The sequence below is a fragment of the Erythrolamprus reginae genome, chromosome 8, assembly GCF_031021105.1.
Source record: "Erythrolamprus reginae isolate rEryReg1 chromosome 8, rEryReg1.hap1, whole genome shotgun sequence".
NCBI classification, from domain to species: Eukaryota; Metazoa; Chordata; class Lepidosauria; order Squamata; family Dipsadidae; genus Erythrolamprus; species Erythrolamprus reginae.
The window spans coordinates 9,825,843-9,846,730 of NC_091957.1; the positions used below are offsets into that span (position 1 = coordinate 9,825,843).

The 20,888-nt window shown below is 41.6% G+C and overlaps 3 protein-coding genes across 4 annotated transcripts in view; 2 read left to right on the plus strand and 1 right to left on the minus strand.

Moving 5' to 3' along the window:
- The window catches only part of ST6GALNAC4 (ST6 N-acetylgalactosaminide alpha-2,6-sialyltransferase 4), a 683,294-nt gene that overhangs the window by 353,565 nt on the left and 308,841 nt on the right, over positions 1-20,888 (plus strand). The window lies entirely within an intron of this gene.
- The window catches only part of ST6GALNAC6 (ST6 N-acetylgalactosaminide alpha-2,6-sialyltransferase 6), a 490,277-nt gene that overhangs the window by 138,457 nt on the left and 330,932 nt on the right, over positions 1-20,888 (plus strand). The window lies entirely within an intron of this gene.
- COL27A1 (collagen type XXVII alpha 1 chain) overlaps positions 1-20,888 on the minus strand; it is a 187,400-nt gene that overhangs the window by 112,721 nt on the left and 53,791 nt on the right. For both annotated transcript variants that reach the window (XM_070758773.1, XM_070758772.1), the window contains exon 11: positions 4,790-4,843. In XM_070758773.1, the coding sequence (XP_070614874.1) occupies positions 4,790-4,843 (54 nt within the window). The remainder of the gene's footprint in view (positions 1-4,789; positions 4,844-20,888) is intronic.

Genomic DNA, 20,888 nt, shown 5'->3' on the forward strand with positions numbered 1-20,888 from the left:
GCTGCTAACTCTGGATGGATGGGTGGGTGGGTGGGTGGATAGATGGGTGGGTAGGTGGATGGATGGATAGATGGGTGGGTGGGTGGAAGGATGGAAGGATGGGTGTGCGGGTGGAAGAATAAGTGGGTGGGTAGGTTGATAGATGGATGAATAGATGGGTGGAAAGATGGGTGGACAGATGAGTGGATAGGTTGGTGCTGTGGTTCAGCCTGAGGCTGCTCAGGGACCGGCTGTGTCTCTGCTGGCTCCATGCCCAGAGGAGGATGACAGCGAAGAGGAGGGGGCTGAACAGTCGGACGGGGGAGAGGAGAGTCAGGAATGGGATGAAGGAGAACAGCATGAGAGCCCCGGGGGGGGGGGGCTCTCCCCAGCCAGTAGCTTGGAGTCATTAGGTGATGACGCACAAGCCGTCATTGACATGCGACAGAGACGTTCAGATCAGAGAAAGGAGCAATTAAAGAAGTATTATCAGCACTGAATTAGGAACAGCTGGGCTTGGGTGTGGTCCTCATCAGCAGGGTTTAAAAGGCAGGCAAGCCCTTGAAGCCATGTGGAGTGTTATCAATTGGAGTTACGGTGTCCTGGTGTCCTGCTTTGTTCTCGGCGTCTCTGTTCCTGGCTTGTAGCCCAGCAGTTTGGAAGACCCATGGGAGGGGTAGGTCTGCTATCTACAGCCTCGTCTTGACAGCAAGAATCCTGTATTGCTGCATGGACTTTTGCCTTCGTGGATATATCTGAAGATACAGCGTTTTCCTGTTTGTAAGGACATTTTCTGTTACCTGTGTTTTTCTTGAATTTTATAAACTGCCTTTGCCTTTTACCGGTGTGTCTGGCTTCTCTTTTTGGGTTGGTCTTGGCTTCCGGAGTGACCCAGACAGAACAGGTTGGTGGGTGGAAGGATGGATGGATGGGTAGGTGCATGGATGGATAGGTGGCTATGTGGGTGGAAGGATAGGTAGGTGGGTTGGATGGATGGATGGATAGTTCGGTGTGCAGTGGAAGGATAGGTAGATGGAGGAGTGGAGTGGATTGAAGAATAAATGGATGGGGTGAAGGGATGCATGAATGGATGGGTGGGTGGAAGTATAGGTGGAGGATGGCTCAATTGATTGATCGATTGATCGATAGATAGATGGGCAGATGAACACTTGACCTCCTGAAGTTGTGGATGCTACATTACTGGAGGTTTTCAATAAGCTGAACAACCATTTGATTAGGATGGTATAAGTTCTCCTGCCTTGAGCAAGGTGTTGAACTAGGAGACCTCCAAGATCCCTTCCAGCCTTGGGATTCTATGGTCTACTATTTCAAGGAAATTCAGATCCATCAACGTTCCTATCCTGGAATTTGCTCACTCAGGGACCGGACTACTTCTTCTTCACCCCTGCTGAGGCTCTCCTATTCAAACAAGCTGGGACCTTCTGTTATTACTGGAAGGATCATGGGGGGAAAAAACCTCAAAGCAAAGCCATGTAAGAGAAGGACCTTCTCCATTGAAGGTCCCTGTCCCTGTCTTCTCAAAGGGATCTTTCAAAAAATGACTTCAAGATCTGGGTTGGATTATTCCTTCTTCTTCTTTTTTTTAAATGAACCCAACATGTTTTCAGGGGAAAATCTGATTTTGGAAAACCATGAAATTCGGGAAAGGAACAGAAATTCCAAATCATCTTGGTTGACTTAAGATTCTGTTCCCACGGAATGTTCTATATTTGAAATCAGGAGAGCATTTGGCCTCCATGAACAGATCCAGGTTTGTGGCCTCCACACCCTAATTATTCTGTGGTGGGTGGCTGGAAAAAAAATGTCCATGGAAGTTGGTGGGAATTTAAAAAAAACTCTATTCCAAGACACGCATATCTTAAGACGGTCGCGCGGTTTTTGAATGCTTTATGGAAATCCTTCAACACAACTTCAGAGCCTGTGTCAATTATATTAGTTGTTATTTTTTTTCCAACGTGAAAAAAATCCAGGATTGAATCCATAAAAGTCCAATTAATAAATAAATTGAGAAGGCAGGAGGGGAAGTAGGGAACAGAAGAAAGAGAGAGGAGGGGAAGTAGGTTAGAAAGAGAAAGGGGAAGAAAAGAAAGAAAGAAGGAAAGAAAGAAAGAAGAAAGAGTAAGAAGGGAGGGAAGGGAAGGGAAGGGAAGAGAGTAAGGAGAGAAGGCAGGAGGGGAAGTAGGGAAGGGGAGAAGGAGAGAGGGAAGGGAAGTACGTTTAGAAAGAAAGGGGAAGGGGGAAAAGAAGAAAGAAGGATGGGCTATGTAAAATAGAAAGAGAGGATGGTGAAAAAGCAACCTTGAACGAATAAAGCAATAAGAATAAAATATAGAATAGTAGTGTAGGGCTTCCTGCTAAACAGGGGGTTGGACTAGAAGACCTCCAAGGTCCCTTCCAACTCTGTTATTCTATTCTATTCTATTCTATTCTATCCTATTCTACTCCACTCCACTCTTTTTCTATTGTGTTCCGTTCCATTCCATTCCGCTCCACTCCACTCTTTTTCTTTTCTATTCTATTCTGTTCTGTTCTGTCCTGTCCTATCCTATCCTATCCTACTCCACTCTACTCCTTTTCTATTGTGTTCTGTTCCGTTCCGCTCCGCTCCATTCCACTCTTTTTCTGTTCCGTTCCATTCCATTCCATTCCATTCTATTTTTATATATTTTTATTTTTAAATATATGTAAGTATTGAACACATGAACAGATCTGTGTATCATTAATTTTGATACCAAATATCAAGCTTTTAAGAAGATATTGGACAACCATTTGTTTGAAATGCTGTGAGGCTTCCTGCCTGAGCAGGGGGTCAGTCCAGAAGACCTCCAAGGTCCCTTTTAACTGTTATTCTGTTATAAAAGATTTAGCGTCCAGGTTTCCCTAACATGTGGAACTAGAGGCCTGTGTCTTTCTGATAGGACTGACCTACATATCTTAGCAACCCTTTTGCCAATATTGTCCATTTTCATGGATGCTTGGAGATCCGCCACCTCCGTGGGCCCCATTTTCCCGTCCCTGCCCAGATGTGTAGAGATATTAATGTAAATATCCCCATGCACTTTCTCTTTTAAAACACATTTCTTTAATAAGAGTTCTTGGCTATGTAACTTCCCCTTCTGCGGGCTTTTTAAAATGCATTTCCCACCCCCCCAGGCTACGTTCACTTTTATTTCACCCCGTCCACTTTCAAAAACACGGTGTTCCTTTTTTCCAAATGCATTTTTTATAAAGGTATGAAAGGTTTATAAAGGAAACTGGGAAAAGAGAAGTATATTGTAATGAGGGTAAATAGAAGATAGTCGAGCAAGATAAGCTTTACATTAAGCCAAATGTGACCCATTGTTATTAAGCACCGTAAAATAAACTGTTGTTTTGGTTTAGATGTACTGAATGAGATTATATTGCCGATGACTCTAAAGTGTGCAATAGGGTTGATATTCCTGGAGGGGTCTGTAATATGGTAAATGATTTAGCTTTACTAGATAAATGGTCAAAGCAATGGAAACTGCAGTTTAATGTTTCCAAATGTAAAATAATGCACTTGGGGAAAAGGAATCCTCAATCTGAGTATTGCATTGGCAGTTCTGTGTTAGCAAAAACTTCAGAAGAGAAGGATTTAGGGGTAGTGATTTCTGACAGTCTCAAAATGGGTGAGCAGTGTGGTCGGGCGGTAGGAAAAGCAAGTAGGATGCTTGGCTGCATAGCTAGAGGTATAACAAGCAGGAAGAGGGAGATTGTGATCCCCTTATATAGAGCGCTGGTGAGACCACATTTGGAGTACTGTGTTCAGTTCTGAAGACCTCACCTACAAAAAGATATTGACAAAATTGAACGGGTCCATAAGACGGGCTACAAGAATGGTGGAAGGTCTTAAGCATAAAACGTATCAGGAAAGACTTAATGAACTCAATCTGTATAGTCTGGAGGACAGAAGGAAAAGGGGGGATATGACTGAAACATTTAAATGTTAAAGGGTTAAATAAGGTTCAGGAGGGAAGTGTTTTTAATAGGAAAGTGAACGCAAGAGCAAGGGGACACAATTTGAAGTTAGTTGGGGGAAAGATCAAAGGCAACATGAGAAAATATTATTTTACTGAAAGCGCAGTAGATCCTTGGAACAAACTTCCAGCAGACGTGGTTGGTAAATCCACAGTAACTGAATTTAAACATGCCTGGGATAAACATATATCCATTGTAAGATAAAATACAGAAATAGTATAAGGGCAGACTAGATGGACCATGAGGTCTTTTTCTGCCGTCAGTCTTCTATGTTTCTATAGTATTATTTATTTATTAAATTTCCAGTTAGGAAAAATGGATTTCCAGTTTGCCTGTTGGGCTATTTTTCATCTCCTGGAGGCTTGAGGAGGCTTCCCTCTGGAGTGTGAAAAACGGCTCAATGGGCAAACCAGAAGTCCGTTTTTCTGAACTTCCGACTTGCCCATTGGGCCGTTTTTCGCCCTCTGGAGGCTTCAGAGAAGCCTGAAGCCAGAAATCAACGTTTTCTGTGCAAGCGCAGAGGGTAAAAGAACCCAAACGGTGATGCCCAGGTGGGTGGTCAGAGCCTCATGCTCCCTGGGTAACCGACTCTCGCTCGACTAAGAGGCACAAGTGAACCATGAGCATTTCACCCCTAAGCGCATCTCACTTGCTGTGCAAGTATTTTGCACGCTTTGCCAAAAAAAGTCGGGAGCTTAATTTCACCTCTGACCACAGTAGAAACCAAGTGGCTGTTTGCAGAAGGCCAATCCCAAAACTACAAAAGCAGACAGACTTTCTACCAACTTACCGGGTTTCCATCAATACCTGGTGGTCCACGTTCTCCCATATTGCCCGGAAAACCCTGAGGAATGAAGGAAAGGAGAGGAAAAAAACACGTTTCCATTATTTTTCTGTTGCAATGCAGGAGAAGAACAGAGGGCGATAAATGCGTTGTGTTAAAGGTTTTGGATCTTTTTGCCTATCACGAAAGGGACGAGAGCCTGGATGAGTGAAAACCCATTTTCTTGGAACGTGGTTTGCTGATCTACCTTCCCCAGCAATCCTTTCCAGGCAATTCACACCCTGATTTGTAAACCAAATTGTTGCCCTCCCTCCATTAAAAAAAGGTATATGGGAAAGGGGTAATTTAATGAGGTGAGGCAAGGACCATAATCACACCCAGCTATTAATGCAAGCATAGAATAGAATGGAATGGAGTGGGAGTGGGAGTAGAGTAGAGTAGACTAGAAGCATGAATGGAATAGAATGGAGTGGGAGTAGAGTAGAGTAGAGTAGAGTAGAGTAGAGTAGAGTGCAAGCATGGAATGGAATAGAATGGAGTGGAGTGGAAGTAGAGTAGAGTAGAGTAGAAGCATGGAATGGAATAGAATGGAGTGGAGTGGGAGTAGAGTAGAGTAGAAGCATGAATGGAATAGAATGGAGTGGAGTGGGAGTAGAGTAGAGTAGAGTAGAGTAGAAGCATGAATGGAATAGAATGGAGTGGAGTGGGAGTAGAGTAGAGTGGAGTGGGGTAGAGTAGAGTAGAAGCATAGAATGGAATGGAATAGAATGGAGTGGAGTGGGAGTAGAGTAGAGTAGAAGCATGAATGGAATAGAATGGAGTGGAGTGGGAGTAGAGTAGAGTAAAGTAGAAGCATGAATGGAATAGAATGGAGTGGAGTGGGAGTAGAGTAGAGTGGAGTGGAGTGGAGTAGAGTAGAAGCATGGAATGGAATAGAATGGAGTGGAGTGGGAGTAGAGTAGAATACAAGGATGGAATGGAATGGAATGGAATGGAGTGGAGTGGAGTGGGAGTAGAGTAGAGTAGAGTAGAGTAGAGTAGAGTAGAGTAGAGTAGAGTAGAGTAGAGTAGAGTAGAGTAGAATACAAGGATGGAATGGAATGGAGTGGAATGGAGTAGAGTAGAGTACTCCGAGTCCTCGGAGAGGGGTGGCATACAAATCTAATAAATAATAATAATTATTATTATTAAATTATTAAGCATGGAATGGAATTGAATGGAGTAGAATGGAGTGGAGTGCAATAGAATGGAGTGGAGTGGAGTGGAGTAGAGTAGAGTACATTCCAAGCATAGCATAGCATAGCATGGCATGGCATGGCATAGCAAAGCATAGCATAGAATAGCATAGCATAGAATAGCATAGCATAGAATAGCATAGAATAGCATAGAATAGCATAGAATAGAATAGAATAGAATAGCAGTGTTGGAATGGACCAACTGGAGGTCTTCTAGTCCAACCCCCTGCTTTAGCAGGAAACCCTACACCACTTCATACAAATAGTTATCCAGCATCTTCTTAAAAACTTCCAGTGTTAGAACATTTAGAACTTCACGTGATCTCAATTCTAATGCTCTGTTAACGCAGCCTAGAACAAAAATCTCTCCATGCCTACAATGAGGAAGCCCAGTTTCTTTTGCGCATCTGACGGGCATAATTCTGGTTCCCGCAGCCCTGAACCTGCCTCCTTGCAATGTCCATCAAACTGGAAGAAGGAAAGAAGAAAGGCGTCCATTTCAGATAGGACTTGATGGCTTTTTCGACACACACAGACAGTTGAAAAGACCAAGAGCCACACATGCACTTTTGTGCAAAGTTTTTCACTGACAAGCAATTCCAAGCTTCCGAAAGGATTTTGACTGACGGGTTGCCAAAGGGGAAGATCAGCCACAAAGATTAGCGCTTGGGCATTTCGCCCAGAGATCATCAAATTTCTATAGAATCAAAGGCAGCATTCAGAGGATGAATGCGGGCAAGTAATTCTTTCTTTTAAAAAACCAGGCAGGCCAGCGTGAATGCATTCTCCATTGTCCAAGGGAAAGAAAAATTTACATCTGGCCTCTTTTCTTAAAGTTGTATCGTTTACCCACATACACACACACACACAAAAGCAGCCTGTACCACGGATATATGGTGGATCATATTATCAGCTGTGTCAATCAAGCTGTTAGGTCACCAAGAGGCAAGAATTGCACACGCTCCTCATGCAGTAGTAATAATAATAATAACAGAGTTGGAAGGGACTTTGGAGGTCTTCTAGTCCAACCCCCTGCTTAGGCAGGAAACCCAACACCACTTCAGACAAATGGTTATCCAACATCTTCTTTAAAACTTCCAGTGTTAGAGAATTCACAACTTCTGGAGGCAATTTCTGTTATTATTATTATTATTATTTATTAGATTTGTATGCTGCCCCTCTCCGTAGACTCGGGGCGGCTCACAACAGTGATAAAAACAATACATAATGACAAATCTAATAATTAAAATCTAAAATAGCAATAGTACATTTAAAAAAGTCTAAAAAGCAAGGAACCCCAATATATATGTATATGTTCCACTGATCAACCATTCTGACTGTCAGGAAATTTCTCCTTAGTTCTAAGTTAAAATGTTAAAATGTTTAAATGTAAAATAGAATTAAAATTTAAAAATAAATTAAAAGTATAAATACAAATGAGTTAAAAAGAAAGCCTATTTACTTTTGGAGGAGCTCTTTAGAGCCAGTACTGCCTGTCCTCCATCTTGGCTCCTCCCCCTAGTTTTAAGTTGCTTCTCTCCTTGTTTAGTTTCCATCCATTGCTTCTTGTTTTACCCTCGGGTCCTTTGGATAATAGTTTGACTCCCTCTTCTTTATGGCAACCCGGAAATATTGGAACACTGCTTGGCGGGACCCAGGGGAAGAGCCTTCTCTGTGGCAGCCCCGGCCCTTTGGAACCAACACCCCCCCAGAGATTAGAATTGCTCCCACCCTCCTTGCCTTTCGTAAGCTTCTTAAAACCCACCCCTGCCACCAGGCATGGGGGAACTGAGATACTCTTTCCCCCTAGGCCTTTGCAATTTTATGCATGGGGTATGTCTGTATGTATGTTTGGTTTTACAATAAGGGTTTTTAACTGTTTTAATATTGGATTGTCATATGCTGTTTTACTACTGTTGTTAGACGCCCAGAGTCTACGGCATACAAATCCAATAAAATCAATCAAATCAAATCAATCATGTCTCCCCTAGTCCTTCTTTTCATTAAACTAGCCATGCCCAGTTCCTGCAACCCTTCTTCATATGTTTTATCCTCCAGTCTCCTAATCATCTTTGTTGCTCTTCTCTGCACTCTTTCTAGAGTCTCAACATCCTTTTTACATGGTGGCAACCAAAACCGAATGCAGTATTCCAAGTGTGGCCTTACCAAGGCCTTATAAAGTGTTATCAACACTTCACCTCATCTTGATTCTATCCCTCTGTTAATGCAGCCCAGAATTGTGTCGGGTTTTTTAGCAGCTGCCACACACTATGTCTCACACAGATACGATCAATCATTGGAATCCAGTCTTAAAAAAATAAATTAGGATGCTAGCTTCACTGCCATCCCAGGGCCAATGAAACGTTCCAGTTAGACGGCATCAGCAGCAACCACCAACAAAAATCTACTCAGTTGCATTGTGAGTCATTTTGATTAACAATCTCATGACAGTGATTTTTCCCTGGCACTGTTCAGATACTTTTCAGATAAGGGAGGAAGACAGGAAATCTGCTACCATACAGGAGCTGTTGAAATTCAACACTTTAGATCAGGGGTAGGGAACGTTGGCTCTTCTGTGACTTGTGGACTTCAACTCCCAGAATTCCTGAGCTAGCATGATTGGCTCAGGAATTCTGGGAGTTGAAGTCCACAAGTCATAGAAGAGCCAACGTTCCCTACCCCTGCTTTAGATGCTGGAAAGCTTTCTGAACTCTCCTCTCTGAACGCTTAACTATCTGTTTAACTAGTTTAGTTCTAAATGAGGCTCTTCCGAGACCAAAATTCTTCTGCCATGGTCCGACGAACCTGTTTTAAGCAGACCATTCTGGGCTCTAAATTCAGATGTCCATGGAGAACCTCAGTCATCCAGTTCATGGTTGTCCCAATTCCAGCAATCTTTCTTTGGAACACTGCTATCATGTCTTCCCTAGTCCTTCTTTTCATTAAACCAGCCATGCCCAGATCCTGCAATCTTTTTATTTATTTTATTTATTTATTGTTAGAGTTGAAAGGGACCATGAAGGCCATCGAGTTCAACCCCCTGCCCAAACAGGAACCCTATAGCACACCAGTCAAGTGGCAGTTCAATCTTTCTTTAAAATGTCCAGAGTGTTGGAGTTCACAACGTCCGCTGGTAGGTTGTTCCATTGGTTGATCGCTCTGACCATCAGGAAGTTCCTCCTTATCTCCATGTTGAATCTCTCCTTGGTCAGCTTCCAGCTGTTGTTCCTCGTCCTGCCCTTTGGTGCCCTGAAGAATAAAGTGATCCCCTCCTCTCTGTGACATCCCCTCGTATACTTGTAGACTGCTATCATGTCCGCTCTGGCCCTCCTTTTCTCTAGGCTACCCATGCCCAGTTCCCTCAGTCTCTCTTCATAAGTCTTGGTTTCCAATCCCTTAATCATCTTGGTTGCTCTTTTTTGCACCTTCTCCATATCTTCACCTTTCTTCATGTGCTTTAGCCTCCAGTCCCCTAATCATTTTTCCTGCTCTTCTCTGCAATCTTTCTAAAGTCTCAACATCCTTTTTTGCATCGTAGTGACCAAAAACAGAATGCAGTATTCCCAGTGTGGCCTTACCAAGGCCTTATAAAGAGTTCTTAACACTTCACATGACCTTGATTCTGTCCCTCTGTTAATGCAGCCTAGAACTGGAGACCTCACCTTACAAAAAGAGATGGATAAAATTGAACGGGTCCAAAGACGGGCTGCAAAAATGGTGGAAGGTCGTAAGCATAAAACCTATCAGGAAGGACTTCGTGAACTCAATCTGTATAGTCTGGAGGACAGAAGGGAAAGGGGGGACATGGTCAAAACATTTAAATATGTCAAAGGGTTAAATAAGGTTCAGGAGGGAAGTGTTTTTAATAGGAAAGTGAATATAAGAACAAGGGGACACAATCTAAGGTTAGTTGGGGGGGAAATCAGGAGCAACGTGAGGAAATATTATTTTACTGAAAGAGTTGTAGATGCTTGGAACCAACTTCCAGCAGACGTGGTTGGTAAATCCATAGTAACTGAATTTAAACATGTCTGGGATAAACATAGATCCATCCTAAGATAAAATACAGAAATAGTATAAGGGCAGACTAGATCAGTGTTTCCCAACCTTGGCAACTTGAAGATATCTGGACTTTAACTCCTAGAATTCCCCAGCCAGCATTCGCTGGCTGGGGAATTCTGGGAGTTGAAGTCCAAATATCTTCAAGTTGCCAAGGTTGGGAAACACTGGACTAGATGGACCATGAGGTCTTTTTCTGCCGTCAATCTTCTATGTTTCTATGTTTCTAACTGTGTTGGATTTTTTGGCAGCTGCAGCACATGGCTGGTTTTTAAAATGATCTATTGATGATCCACGGGAATCATTTAAAATTATTCAGCACTCACTGGCATTGAACAAACAAGCCATGATGTATCCAAATTGGAGCATATTCTTTAAAAAAAAAATATTTACCCTGTTGGATTTAATCAAGAGTGTTTGTTTCTCTGCTTTTACGTCTGGCTCACCTCGCCGAATACATCACTCCACTTAAAGTACATTACTTCGGGTCTCCAGAGGGGAGAAAGGGTTGGTTCACCACCGTTCTCACACATGTGGAAATGAATGTGTAAGACACAGTAGAAGGTGTGTGTGAAGCTACGCAGGAGCCAAACTCTCAGTTTGCAGGATCACACGCTATGAATCTGCCTTCCACCTTTTAAAGAACATCCCTTCTTAGAGAAGGAACCCATCCAACAGATGGTTAAGAATCCGAAACTATGCATAAAATGTATGTATATTTTTTTCCCCAGCTAACGGAGTTCAACCGGTCAGTTCGCATGAAATGCCACGAACCTTTTTAGATAGTTTCCCGTATTATGGAGATTAGGCCTCAGTGGGAAAAGACAAATGGAGGAGATTATGACAATGGCCCAACTCCCCCCAGAGATTAGAATTGCCCCCACCCTCCTTGCCTTTCGTAAGCTACTTAAAACCCACCTCTGCCGCCAGGCATGGGGGAACTGAGATACACTTCCCCCTAGGCCTTTAAAATTTTATGCATGGTATGTCTGTATGTATGATTGGTTTTTATATAATGGGTTTTTAACTGTTTTTAGTATTGGATTATTGTTATATACTGTTTTATTACTGTTGTTAGCCGCCCCGAGTCTGCGGAGAGGGGTGGCATACAAATCCAATAAATAAATGAATGAATGAATGAATGAATGAATGAATGAATGAATGAATGAATGAATGAATGAATTATTATTATTATTATTATTATTATTATTATTATTATTATTATTTATTGTTCTGCAGGGCTCTCTGATAGGAGCCTCCCAAAAATTCAAGGATACAAATTTCAGAAAAGTATAAAAAGAATATCTTGGGAAGAGTTCAGGGCCATATTGCAGAGGATTTATTTGAAGATGCAAAGATTTTCTCCATGCAGGAAAATCTTAAGGTCCCAATTAAGTCATCTGTTTGAAAGAAAGACTGGAGACACATTAGAAGTTTTCAGTTGAGGATGATAAGGGTACCAAGAATGATCAAGGAAATGGAGCACCTCCCTTATGAAACCAGGTTGCAACGCCTTGGTCTCTTCAGCCTTGAAAGAGTTTATTGAAGTGTATAAAATAATGCATGGGATAGAAAAGGTGGACAGGGAAAATATTTTCTATATCACACAATACTAGGACAAGAGAGCATTCCCTAAAGCTCATAGGTAAGAAAGTGAGGACAAATAAAGGGAAATATTTCTTCACCCAGAGGGTCCTTGGTTTATGGAATCCACTTCCAGAAGAAGTCGTGACAGCTGTCAGCCTAGATAGAATAGAATAGAATAGAATAGAATAGGAGAGGAGAGGAGAGGAGAAGAGAAGAGAAGAGAAGAGAAGAGAAGAGAATTTTATTGTCTAAGTGTGATTGAACACACAAGGAATTTATCTTGGTGCATATGCTCTCAGCGTACATAAAAGAAAAAGATACATTTGTCAAGAATCATGTGGTAGATAGCTTCAAGGCAGGATCAGACAGATTCATGGATGCCAAGTGTATTGGTGGTTATTGAAATGGATGTCCAAGCGCTGCCTCTATGTTGGTTGATGCAGGCAGGGTAACAAATTGGGTACCATTTGTTGGGGCTCAAGGGAAAGGGAGGGTTTTGCCTTCTCCTTCTGCCCAAGATCCCCATGGACAATTGGTGGGCCTCTGTGGGACACAGAATGCTGGACTCGATGGGCCTTGGCCTGATTCAGCAGGGCTCTTCTTAGGCTCTTATAAGACCAAAGTGAGCTAATTTTTAATCCAGGTTTCCAGGTCAGAAGACCTTCAATGAACCTTCTTTTTAACCTTGCAGGACCAACTCGTCTCATCTAACAAATCAGGTCTTTGTTGACCGATTCAGCCAACAGCTCTCCGGCTTCACAACCGATTTGTAAGCACCGAGGCTAACATTCCAAGCATTTCAGCAATGTTTGTTCTCCACCCATGGTGCACGGCTGGTGTTACCAAGGAAGAAACAAAACCCTTGCTTGTTTAGGTTGAGCTTCTGCAGGAATTTGCATTTTTCTTTTTTGCCTGCAAGGAAGGAAGCTCTGTAGCTTCTCAATGAGACTTTGTTGAATAAGATAACAAACAGCAAGCTGCGTGTTTTCTCCAATGTTGTATTGACTGAACCATCAAAGAAGGAAGAGGACATGTGAAGAAGGGACGTTCAAAGCAATCAGCTCATTGTGTCTCCTCTACAAATTACAGTTCCAGGTCAGACTGCAAACAGCACTTCAGAGTCTAACTAACTCTAGTTCCATTACATCCTTCTTCACCTCGAGAAGGATATCATGGAACTGGAAAAGGGCAACAAGAATGATCAAGGAAATGGAGCACCTCCCTTATGAAACCAGGTTGCAACACCTCGGTCTCTTCAGCCTTGAAAGACGGCGTTGAAGGGGTGACTTGATCAAAGTGTATAAAATCATGCATGGGGTAGAAAAGGTGGATAGAGAAAAATCCTTTTCTCTATCACACAATGCTGGGATGAGGGGGCCCTCCCTAAAACTCCTAGGTAAGAAAGTGGGGACAAATATAGGGAAATATTTATTCACCCAGAGGGTCCTTGGTTGATGGGATTCCCCTCCAGAAGAGATTGTGACAGCTGTCAGCCTGGATACCTTCAAGGCAGGGTTAGACAGATTCAGGGATGCCAAGTGTATCATAGGTGGTTATTGAAATGGATGTCCAAGTGCCACCTTTATGCTGCTTGAGGCAGGCAAGGTCCCTTTGGGTCCCATTTGTTGGGGGTCCAGGGAAAGTGAGAGTTTTGTCTTCTGGTGGAAGAATGGTGGAAGGTCTTAAGCATAAAACGTATCAGGAAAGACTTCATGAACTCAATCTGTATAGTCTGGAGGACAGAAGGAAAAGGGGGGACATGATCGAAACATTTCAATATGTTAAAGGGTTAAATAAGATTCAGGAGGAAAATGAACACAAGAACAAGGGAGCACAATCTGAGGTTAGATGGGGGAAAGATCAGAAGCAATGTGAGAAAATATTATTTTACTGAAAGAGTAGTAGATGCTTGGAACAAACGTCCAGCAGACGTGGTTGGTAAATCCACAGTAACTGAATTTAAACATGCCTGGGATAAACATAAGAAACAGGGAAAAAAGAACACTGAATGAAAAATTATTTAAGTATGTATGAAATTTATTTTACTAATGGCAAAAAACATGCGCCAATTTATATAGTTAAGTAGAAAAATGTTCTATCTATCTGTCTGTCTCTCTATCTATCATCTATCTATGACACAAATTAGTGTAAAATCTATAGTGCCTTTAAAATTTATATCTGTACATATTTTGGATTTGTTTACTTTTGCTTATTTTTTAATTTTTATTTAATTATTTTCTGTGTCTATATTGGTATTTTCTTTTTAAAAAGTGGAAAATTAATAAAGAATATTTTAAAAGAAAAGAAAAGAGATTATTTCAAACTATTGTAGAAAGGATTTTCCCAGCCATTTAGCTCTCTCTCTCTCTCTCTCTTTCTCTCTCTCTCTCTCTTTCTCCCTCCCCCCTCTCTCTCTTTCTCTCTCTCTCTTTCTCTCTCTCTCTCTTTCTCTCTCTCTCTTTCTCTCTTTCTCTCTCTCTTTCTTTCTCTCTCTCTCTTTCTCTCTCTCTCTCTTTCTCTCTCTCTCTTTCTCTCTCTCTCTCTCTTTCTCTCTCTCTGTCTCTCTCCAAAAAATGTTGTTCAGCCTTGAGACCCTATTTGGGGGAAAAAAACAAGTTCTGAGAAATTGGATCCAAGCAGGTGAAACAATGCTGGAGATATATTCCCAACGATGGCAGGGTTTGCAAAAAAATTGAAATCTTTATGAAACACATAACACGCACACAAGAAAAGGAATGAGGAACTGTAAACAGGGGGAATCTGGTCAGGATTCATTTAAAGTAGTAATCCGAGGGGTTGGGACAGAGGGAGAGTGAAGAAATAAATCTAGCAAGCATCTCAAAGCTTATGTTGGCTGCTGAGATCTTGGAAATCCTGCACTGTGAATAAACTGTCTTTTTCTGCCTTGCCAAATTTAAAAAGGGGGCGGTTGGAATAGCCGGCTGGAGTATGCGAGATGCTATGAAAACTCTGCACAAAGACAACCACTGCTAGAAGCACTTAGCATTTAGACTTATATACCGCTTCATAGTGCTTTTACAGCCCTCTCTAAGTGGTTGATAGAATCGGATTCAAACTTAATATTAACCGCTCTAAACTTGACTGTAAAAAATATGACTTCAGCAACCGAGTTGTCGAAGCGTGGAACTCATTACCTGACTCAGTAGTGTCAACCCCTAACCCCCAGCATTTTTCCCTTAGACTATCCACGATTGACTTCTCCAGGTTCCTTAGAGGTCAGTAAGGGGCGTGCATAAATGCACCAGTGTGCCTTCCGTCCCCTGTCCAATTGTCTCTCCTTATCTCATTTATCTTTTCTTCCTTTCAAATATGTTCACCTATACTTTTATATCTTTTCTTCTATTCTTTTCTTTATTTATATTATTACATATCTATTCTCTTCAATGTGCATTATGTATTGGACAAAATAAATAAATAAAAAGTTGCCAAGGTTGGGAAACACTGCCATAGACACTACTGATGGACATTCTTAAAGCTCTCTGAACAAGAGAGAGAGAAACAGAGGTTGGAGCATGTTGTGGTTAGCTCTGGCCCAGCTCCTGCCCCAAGGACTGTGGGTGTGGGGGAGACATCCACATGCTGCAGGCCTGTTTTGCCCCTGGTGGAATCTGATGAGGAAGGCTCCTCTGACCAAGAAGACATGAGTGACAGGGAGGAGGAGAGTGGGGCAGACAGCTCAGAAGGAGATCAATTATCTAGCTCCTCCTTGGATTCGGAACAAGAGTTAATGATACAGCCTCGCATGCGGAGAGCGATGCATAGGCAACAACAACTGAGAGATTATTATCAAAGAAAATGAGGCCACCTGTGGTTGGGTGGGGCTGTGGTCATTAGTGAGGCTGCTATAAATAGCAGCCTGTGGGTTTGGCCATTGTGGAGGATTATCTGATCATTGTGTTTCATGACTGCTTTACTGACTTTGACCTTTTGTGTGCTGATTTTTCCCTGCTTTGAAACTAAACCAGAGCAAAGTGTGTTTCACTTTGTGAAAGAAGAAGGACTGTGAATTGCCTCACAGCTGCAAGCTAAGTATCTCAGAACTGATAAGGGACTTGTACAATTTACCTGTTTGTTTGGAGACGAGTGTTCTTTGCTATACCAAAAGAGGGCTTGGTTTAAGTGTATTTTCGTTATAAAGAACATTGTTTTGAATTTTCAAACGTGTGTGTGTCTGAAATTTGTACCTGTGAATTTTTGGGAGGATTCTACCAGAGAGCCCGACAGAACACCAAGGTTGGGAAACACTGCCATAGACACTACTGATGGACACTCTTAAAGCTCTCTGAACAAGACGGAGAGAAACAGAGGTTGGAGCAGAAGGAGGAAATCGCAGAGGTTTCAGCTTCATGTGGCATGCAACCAAGGGTCCTCTCTGCCAAAGCTGTGGAGCGCAACCAATTGGGTCAGGGACTGTATGATGTCTTATGTGAATGGGGGAATTCCTCAACAGCCTGTTCTTTTTGTTAAAGAAAAGATTCCTTTCCCACCCTAATCATCTGAATTCTCCCTCTGGGACAGGTTAACCTTACCCAGGGTTTCCCAGAGCTTGGAGAATGGGTGTGACGGACACGGCCCTGACATTGACACACTACCCTACTTGCTGCTACCTTCCGATCGCCACTTCCCAAGGCAGCTGGATGCACTGGGAAAGAGCAGCGTGGACGGGGAGTGGAATCGGCAACAGTCCGTTTCCAACATTCATCATGTCCCTTCCCGCCCCTGCTGAGCTGAGCTCCCTTGGAAGGCTTCCAAGCTCTGACTCACGTCCAGCGCATCTATTTTAATCCCCTCCTTTTTTAAAACATTGTTACATCATTCCGGGAGGCCTACTGAATGAATATCTATCTACAGTATCTAATTCTATCTTTCTTTCTTTCTTTCTTTCTATCATCTATCTATCTAGCTATCTATCCTCTATATCTATCTGTCTGTCTATCTATCTATCCTCTATCTATCATCTCTCTCTCTCTCCCTACCTACCTGTCTGTCTGTCTGTCTGTCTGTCTGTCTGTCTGTCTGTCTGTCTATCTCTTTCTTTCTATCTAACCTATCTATCTAAACTTCCCTATCCGTCTATCTACCTACCTGTCCCTGTCTGCCTGTTTGTCCATCTATCCATTAAACTTATCTATCTACTCAACCTGTCTGTCTGTCTATCTATCTATCAATTTTATCCATCTATTCAACTTGTATGTCTGCTTGTTTCTTTCTGTCTCTCTTTCTCTTTCTCTCTCTCTCTCTCTTTATCTATCTATCTATCTATCTATCTATCTATCTATCTATCTATCTATCTATCTATCTATCTATCTATCTGGTGAAGGCTGAAGGATGCCAATGCATCCATCCATCCATCCATCCATCCATCCATCCATCCATCCATCCATCTAATTTATATTGTTATTGTCTTATATGTATTCATCCAACCAACTATATATTCATCCAACAAGACATCTATCCATCCAGGTCCATCCATCTATGTATCTATCTATGTATTTATCTCTATCTACCTACCTACCTACCTACCTACCTACCTAATCTATCTATCTATCTATCTATCTATCTTCATTGGTCAAGAAACTTAGCAACATTGAAGATCAGAGGAGAAACATCACAATGGTCAAAAAACAATGCAAGCTTGTCCTACTAGCCCAACGGTTACCAACATGTGGTCCCTAGATCACTTGTGGTCCACGGGGAAATTTTTGGTGGTCTGCAGAAAGATTATTTGCATTTTTTAAAATTGTACTAAACACTGTTTATCTTTTTAAAAAATACCTATTAGTGGTCCGTGGGATTTAAAATTATGAATTTAGAACGCTTCACTAGCCAATCGGAAAATCCATTTCTCTCCGAACTTCTTTTTTTTTTTTGCTCTTTAGCCCTTTGAATGGCACGATAAGGGGGTGTTTATGCATATGTTTTGGGAATGTCCGGTATTGCAGAACTTTTGGAAAGAAGTACAAAAGGACACTAATAGGATATTAAACTTATGATGGACAATTTCAAAGAAAATGGTGGTATGAGTAAAAAGAAATTATATGGGAGAATTTAAAGAAATAAAAACAGCAGCGATAGAAAGCATTCAGGTGGTAATAGTCCTAAGCTGGAAGGATGCGACAAAATGGACAATACAAAATTGGAATCGGTACATGGTGGATCATATTCAGCTTGAGATTATGGATAAGAGGATGAATTCAGCCAATGAAACTAAGCTGCAGGAACTCATGGGACGATGAGACAAGGTAAGAGGACCAGATTACTTAGGGACCGCCTTCTGCCGCACGAATCCCAGCGACCAGTTAGGTCCCACAGAGTGGGTCTTCTCCGGGTCCCGTCGTTTGGCGGGACCCAGGGGAAGAGCCTTCTCTGTGGTGGCCCCGGCCCTCTGGAACCAACTCCCCCCAGAGATTAGAATTGCCCCCACCCTCCTTGCCTTTCGTAAGCTGCTTAAAACCCACCTCTGCCGCCAGGCACGGGGGAACTGAGATACACTTCCCCCTAGGCCTTTAAAATTTTATGAATGGTATGTCTGTATGTATGATTGGTTTGTATAATAATGGGTTTTTAACTGTTTTTAGTATTGGACTATTGTTATATACTGTTTTATTACTGTTGTTAGCCGCCCCGAGTCTGCGGAGAGGGGCGGCATACAAATCCAATAAATAAATAAATAAATGTGGAGAGCAGAATCCGAGACCAAAGTATTAGAATTACTTTATAATATGTAAAAAGATATATTGCTCTTGAATTAAAGTGGTATATAGAAAATATGCCCCCGTTTTGGTGGAGGGGTATGAATGTTGTCTGGTGGCGGGCACTTTAAACACTGAGCACATTGTTATATGTTGAGTGCATGTTTCATTGTAATAAAAAATCAATTTTTAAAAAATTAAAACGAGACCAATCGGGAAGAAATATGAGCTCCCCTCCCTCTCCCACCCCTTCCAAGTTTATTTTCCACTACAGGCTTTCCACTGTAATTATACCCATTAGCAAATGCACGCTAAGATTAAGCGTGCTCAAAAATCCCTCTAAAATATCTGTAACGGTTCTCTTTAATTGCATGTTAATAGTTCTTTCTTTCCTTTTTAAACACTGTAACGCAAATGATTTAGAAATGGAAGGCTTGGTTTTGCTTTGTTTGCAGAGAAAAATCCCAACTGGAGTGAGAAATATTTGCCAAAGAGAGTTTCGCTCCTCTTTTTTTAGGGAGGGGAAGGGAGGTTCCATTAAGAACAACATCAAAGTTAAGTGCTCGACTAAAAAAAGAGAAGGGGAAATATGAGGATTTGGAGTGGAAGACTGTGAGAGGGGAACATCTGGAGAACATTGGGAATTCTGATACAACACAAGTTGCATCAAAAATCCCCCACCAGATTTTCTACACTTAACAACTGTTTAGGTTAGCTCATTGTGTTTTTGGGGATTGTCCACTTTTCCCTTTTCTCTATTTTGTTTTTTAACAGTTACAAACCCAAAGTCTGTGATGTAAACAGTAATTATTATCAGCGATGGGAACTGGAACCAGATTCCTGCCTCCAGCCCACCGAGACTTTTTCAACTGATAAAACTTGATATTGGGAGAGCTCACTTATGATGGGAAAAGTTCAAAAACAAGAAGAAGAACATTGTATGGGTTTGGGCTATCAAGTACAGCAGGAGTTGGGGGATTTTTCAAACCATGGTCGATAACATCCATCTGCCATGTTGCATTGACTTACATTAAATCCTATTTTCTGCTTAATGCAGGTTCAGGTTTAATTTCCTAATATGATTTGATTGCTTATATGTATAAGTGTTGTACCTTATGATTCTTGACAAACTTATCTTTGGTTTTATGTACACTGAGAGCATGTGCACAAGACAAATTCGTTTTGTATCCAATCACGCTTGGCCAATAAAATTCTATTCTATTCTATTCTATTATACTGAATGAATATTATCATCTATCTATCTATCTATCTATCTATCTATCTATCTATCTATCTATCTATCTATCTATCTATCTATCTATCCAACCAGCCCACTGCAACAACATCACCAAAAAGTTTTCAAGAGTTTTTAACCTAATCCTACGTAGCTTCTGCTCCGGTAATTGCACACTACTAAACAGAGCATACAAAACTTTCGCCAGACCAATCCTATACTTCTAAACTTCTCTATCAATCTGTCCACCTACCTGTCCCTGTCTGCCTGTCTGTCCATCTATTCATTCATCTATCTGCATAATTTGTCTATCTATCTATTTGCCCAACTCTATTTATCTACCTATCGACCATTCAACTTATCTATCTATTCAACATGTCTGTTTGTATGTCTATCTATTATCTATCTACCTATCTATCCATTCAACTTATCTATCTACTCAACTTGTCTGTCTGCTTGTTTTTCTCTCTCTCTCCACCCCCTCCCTATCTATCATCTATCTCAATCTATCATCTATATATCTATATCTATCATCTATCATCTATTCTATTCTACTAGTCTTGGTTTTTGAAAAGTCTTTGCCTCTTGAAAAAGCACTTTTGGGACAACCATGGCCTGGATGATGGGGAATCTCCCCGGGCATTGGAGAAGACTTTTGAAAAGACCAAACGTCCAAGAAAAGAAACCAAGGGATTACTGAACAACTCAACTCAGAGTTTTCGGTTCAAATCAGGAAGGACCACTTTCAGATTGTCCTACTTCAGACATGTTAAAGACTTGGCTTTCTGGAGAACATCCTGATGGTGGGTAAGATGTAAGGAAAGAGAAGTGGATGATCTCCAGCAAGGTGGACAGACTCAATGACAGTAGAGAGGAGTTACACCTTTAGAAGACCTGAAGGATCAAGTTAAGGATACATCATCATGGAGAAAAATATCTGCATGGTCACTCAAGAGTCCACAACACATCACTGGCCCATCATCAACCAACCCAAAGGGACAGCACAATCAAGAACTGCAACTCCAAATCTCAACCAAAAATGCTCTGTCCTGCACATTGGCAAAAAGAATCAGAACACCAAATACAAGTTGAATAAGCAAGACCTTACAGACAATCCTCACTCCGTAAAGGACCTTGGAATACTCCTATCAAATGACCTAAGTGCCAAAGCCCACTGCAACAACATCACCAAAAAGTTTTCAAGAGTTTTTAATCTAATCCTATGTAGCTTCTGCTCCGGTAATCGCACACTAATAAACAGAGCATACAAAACTTTC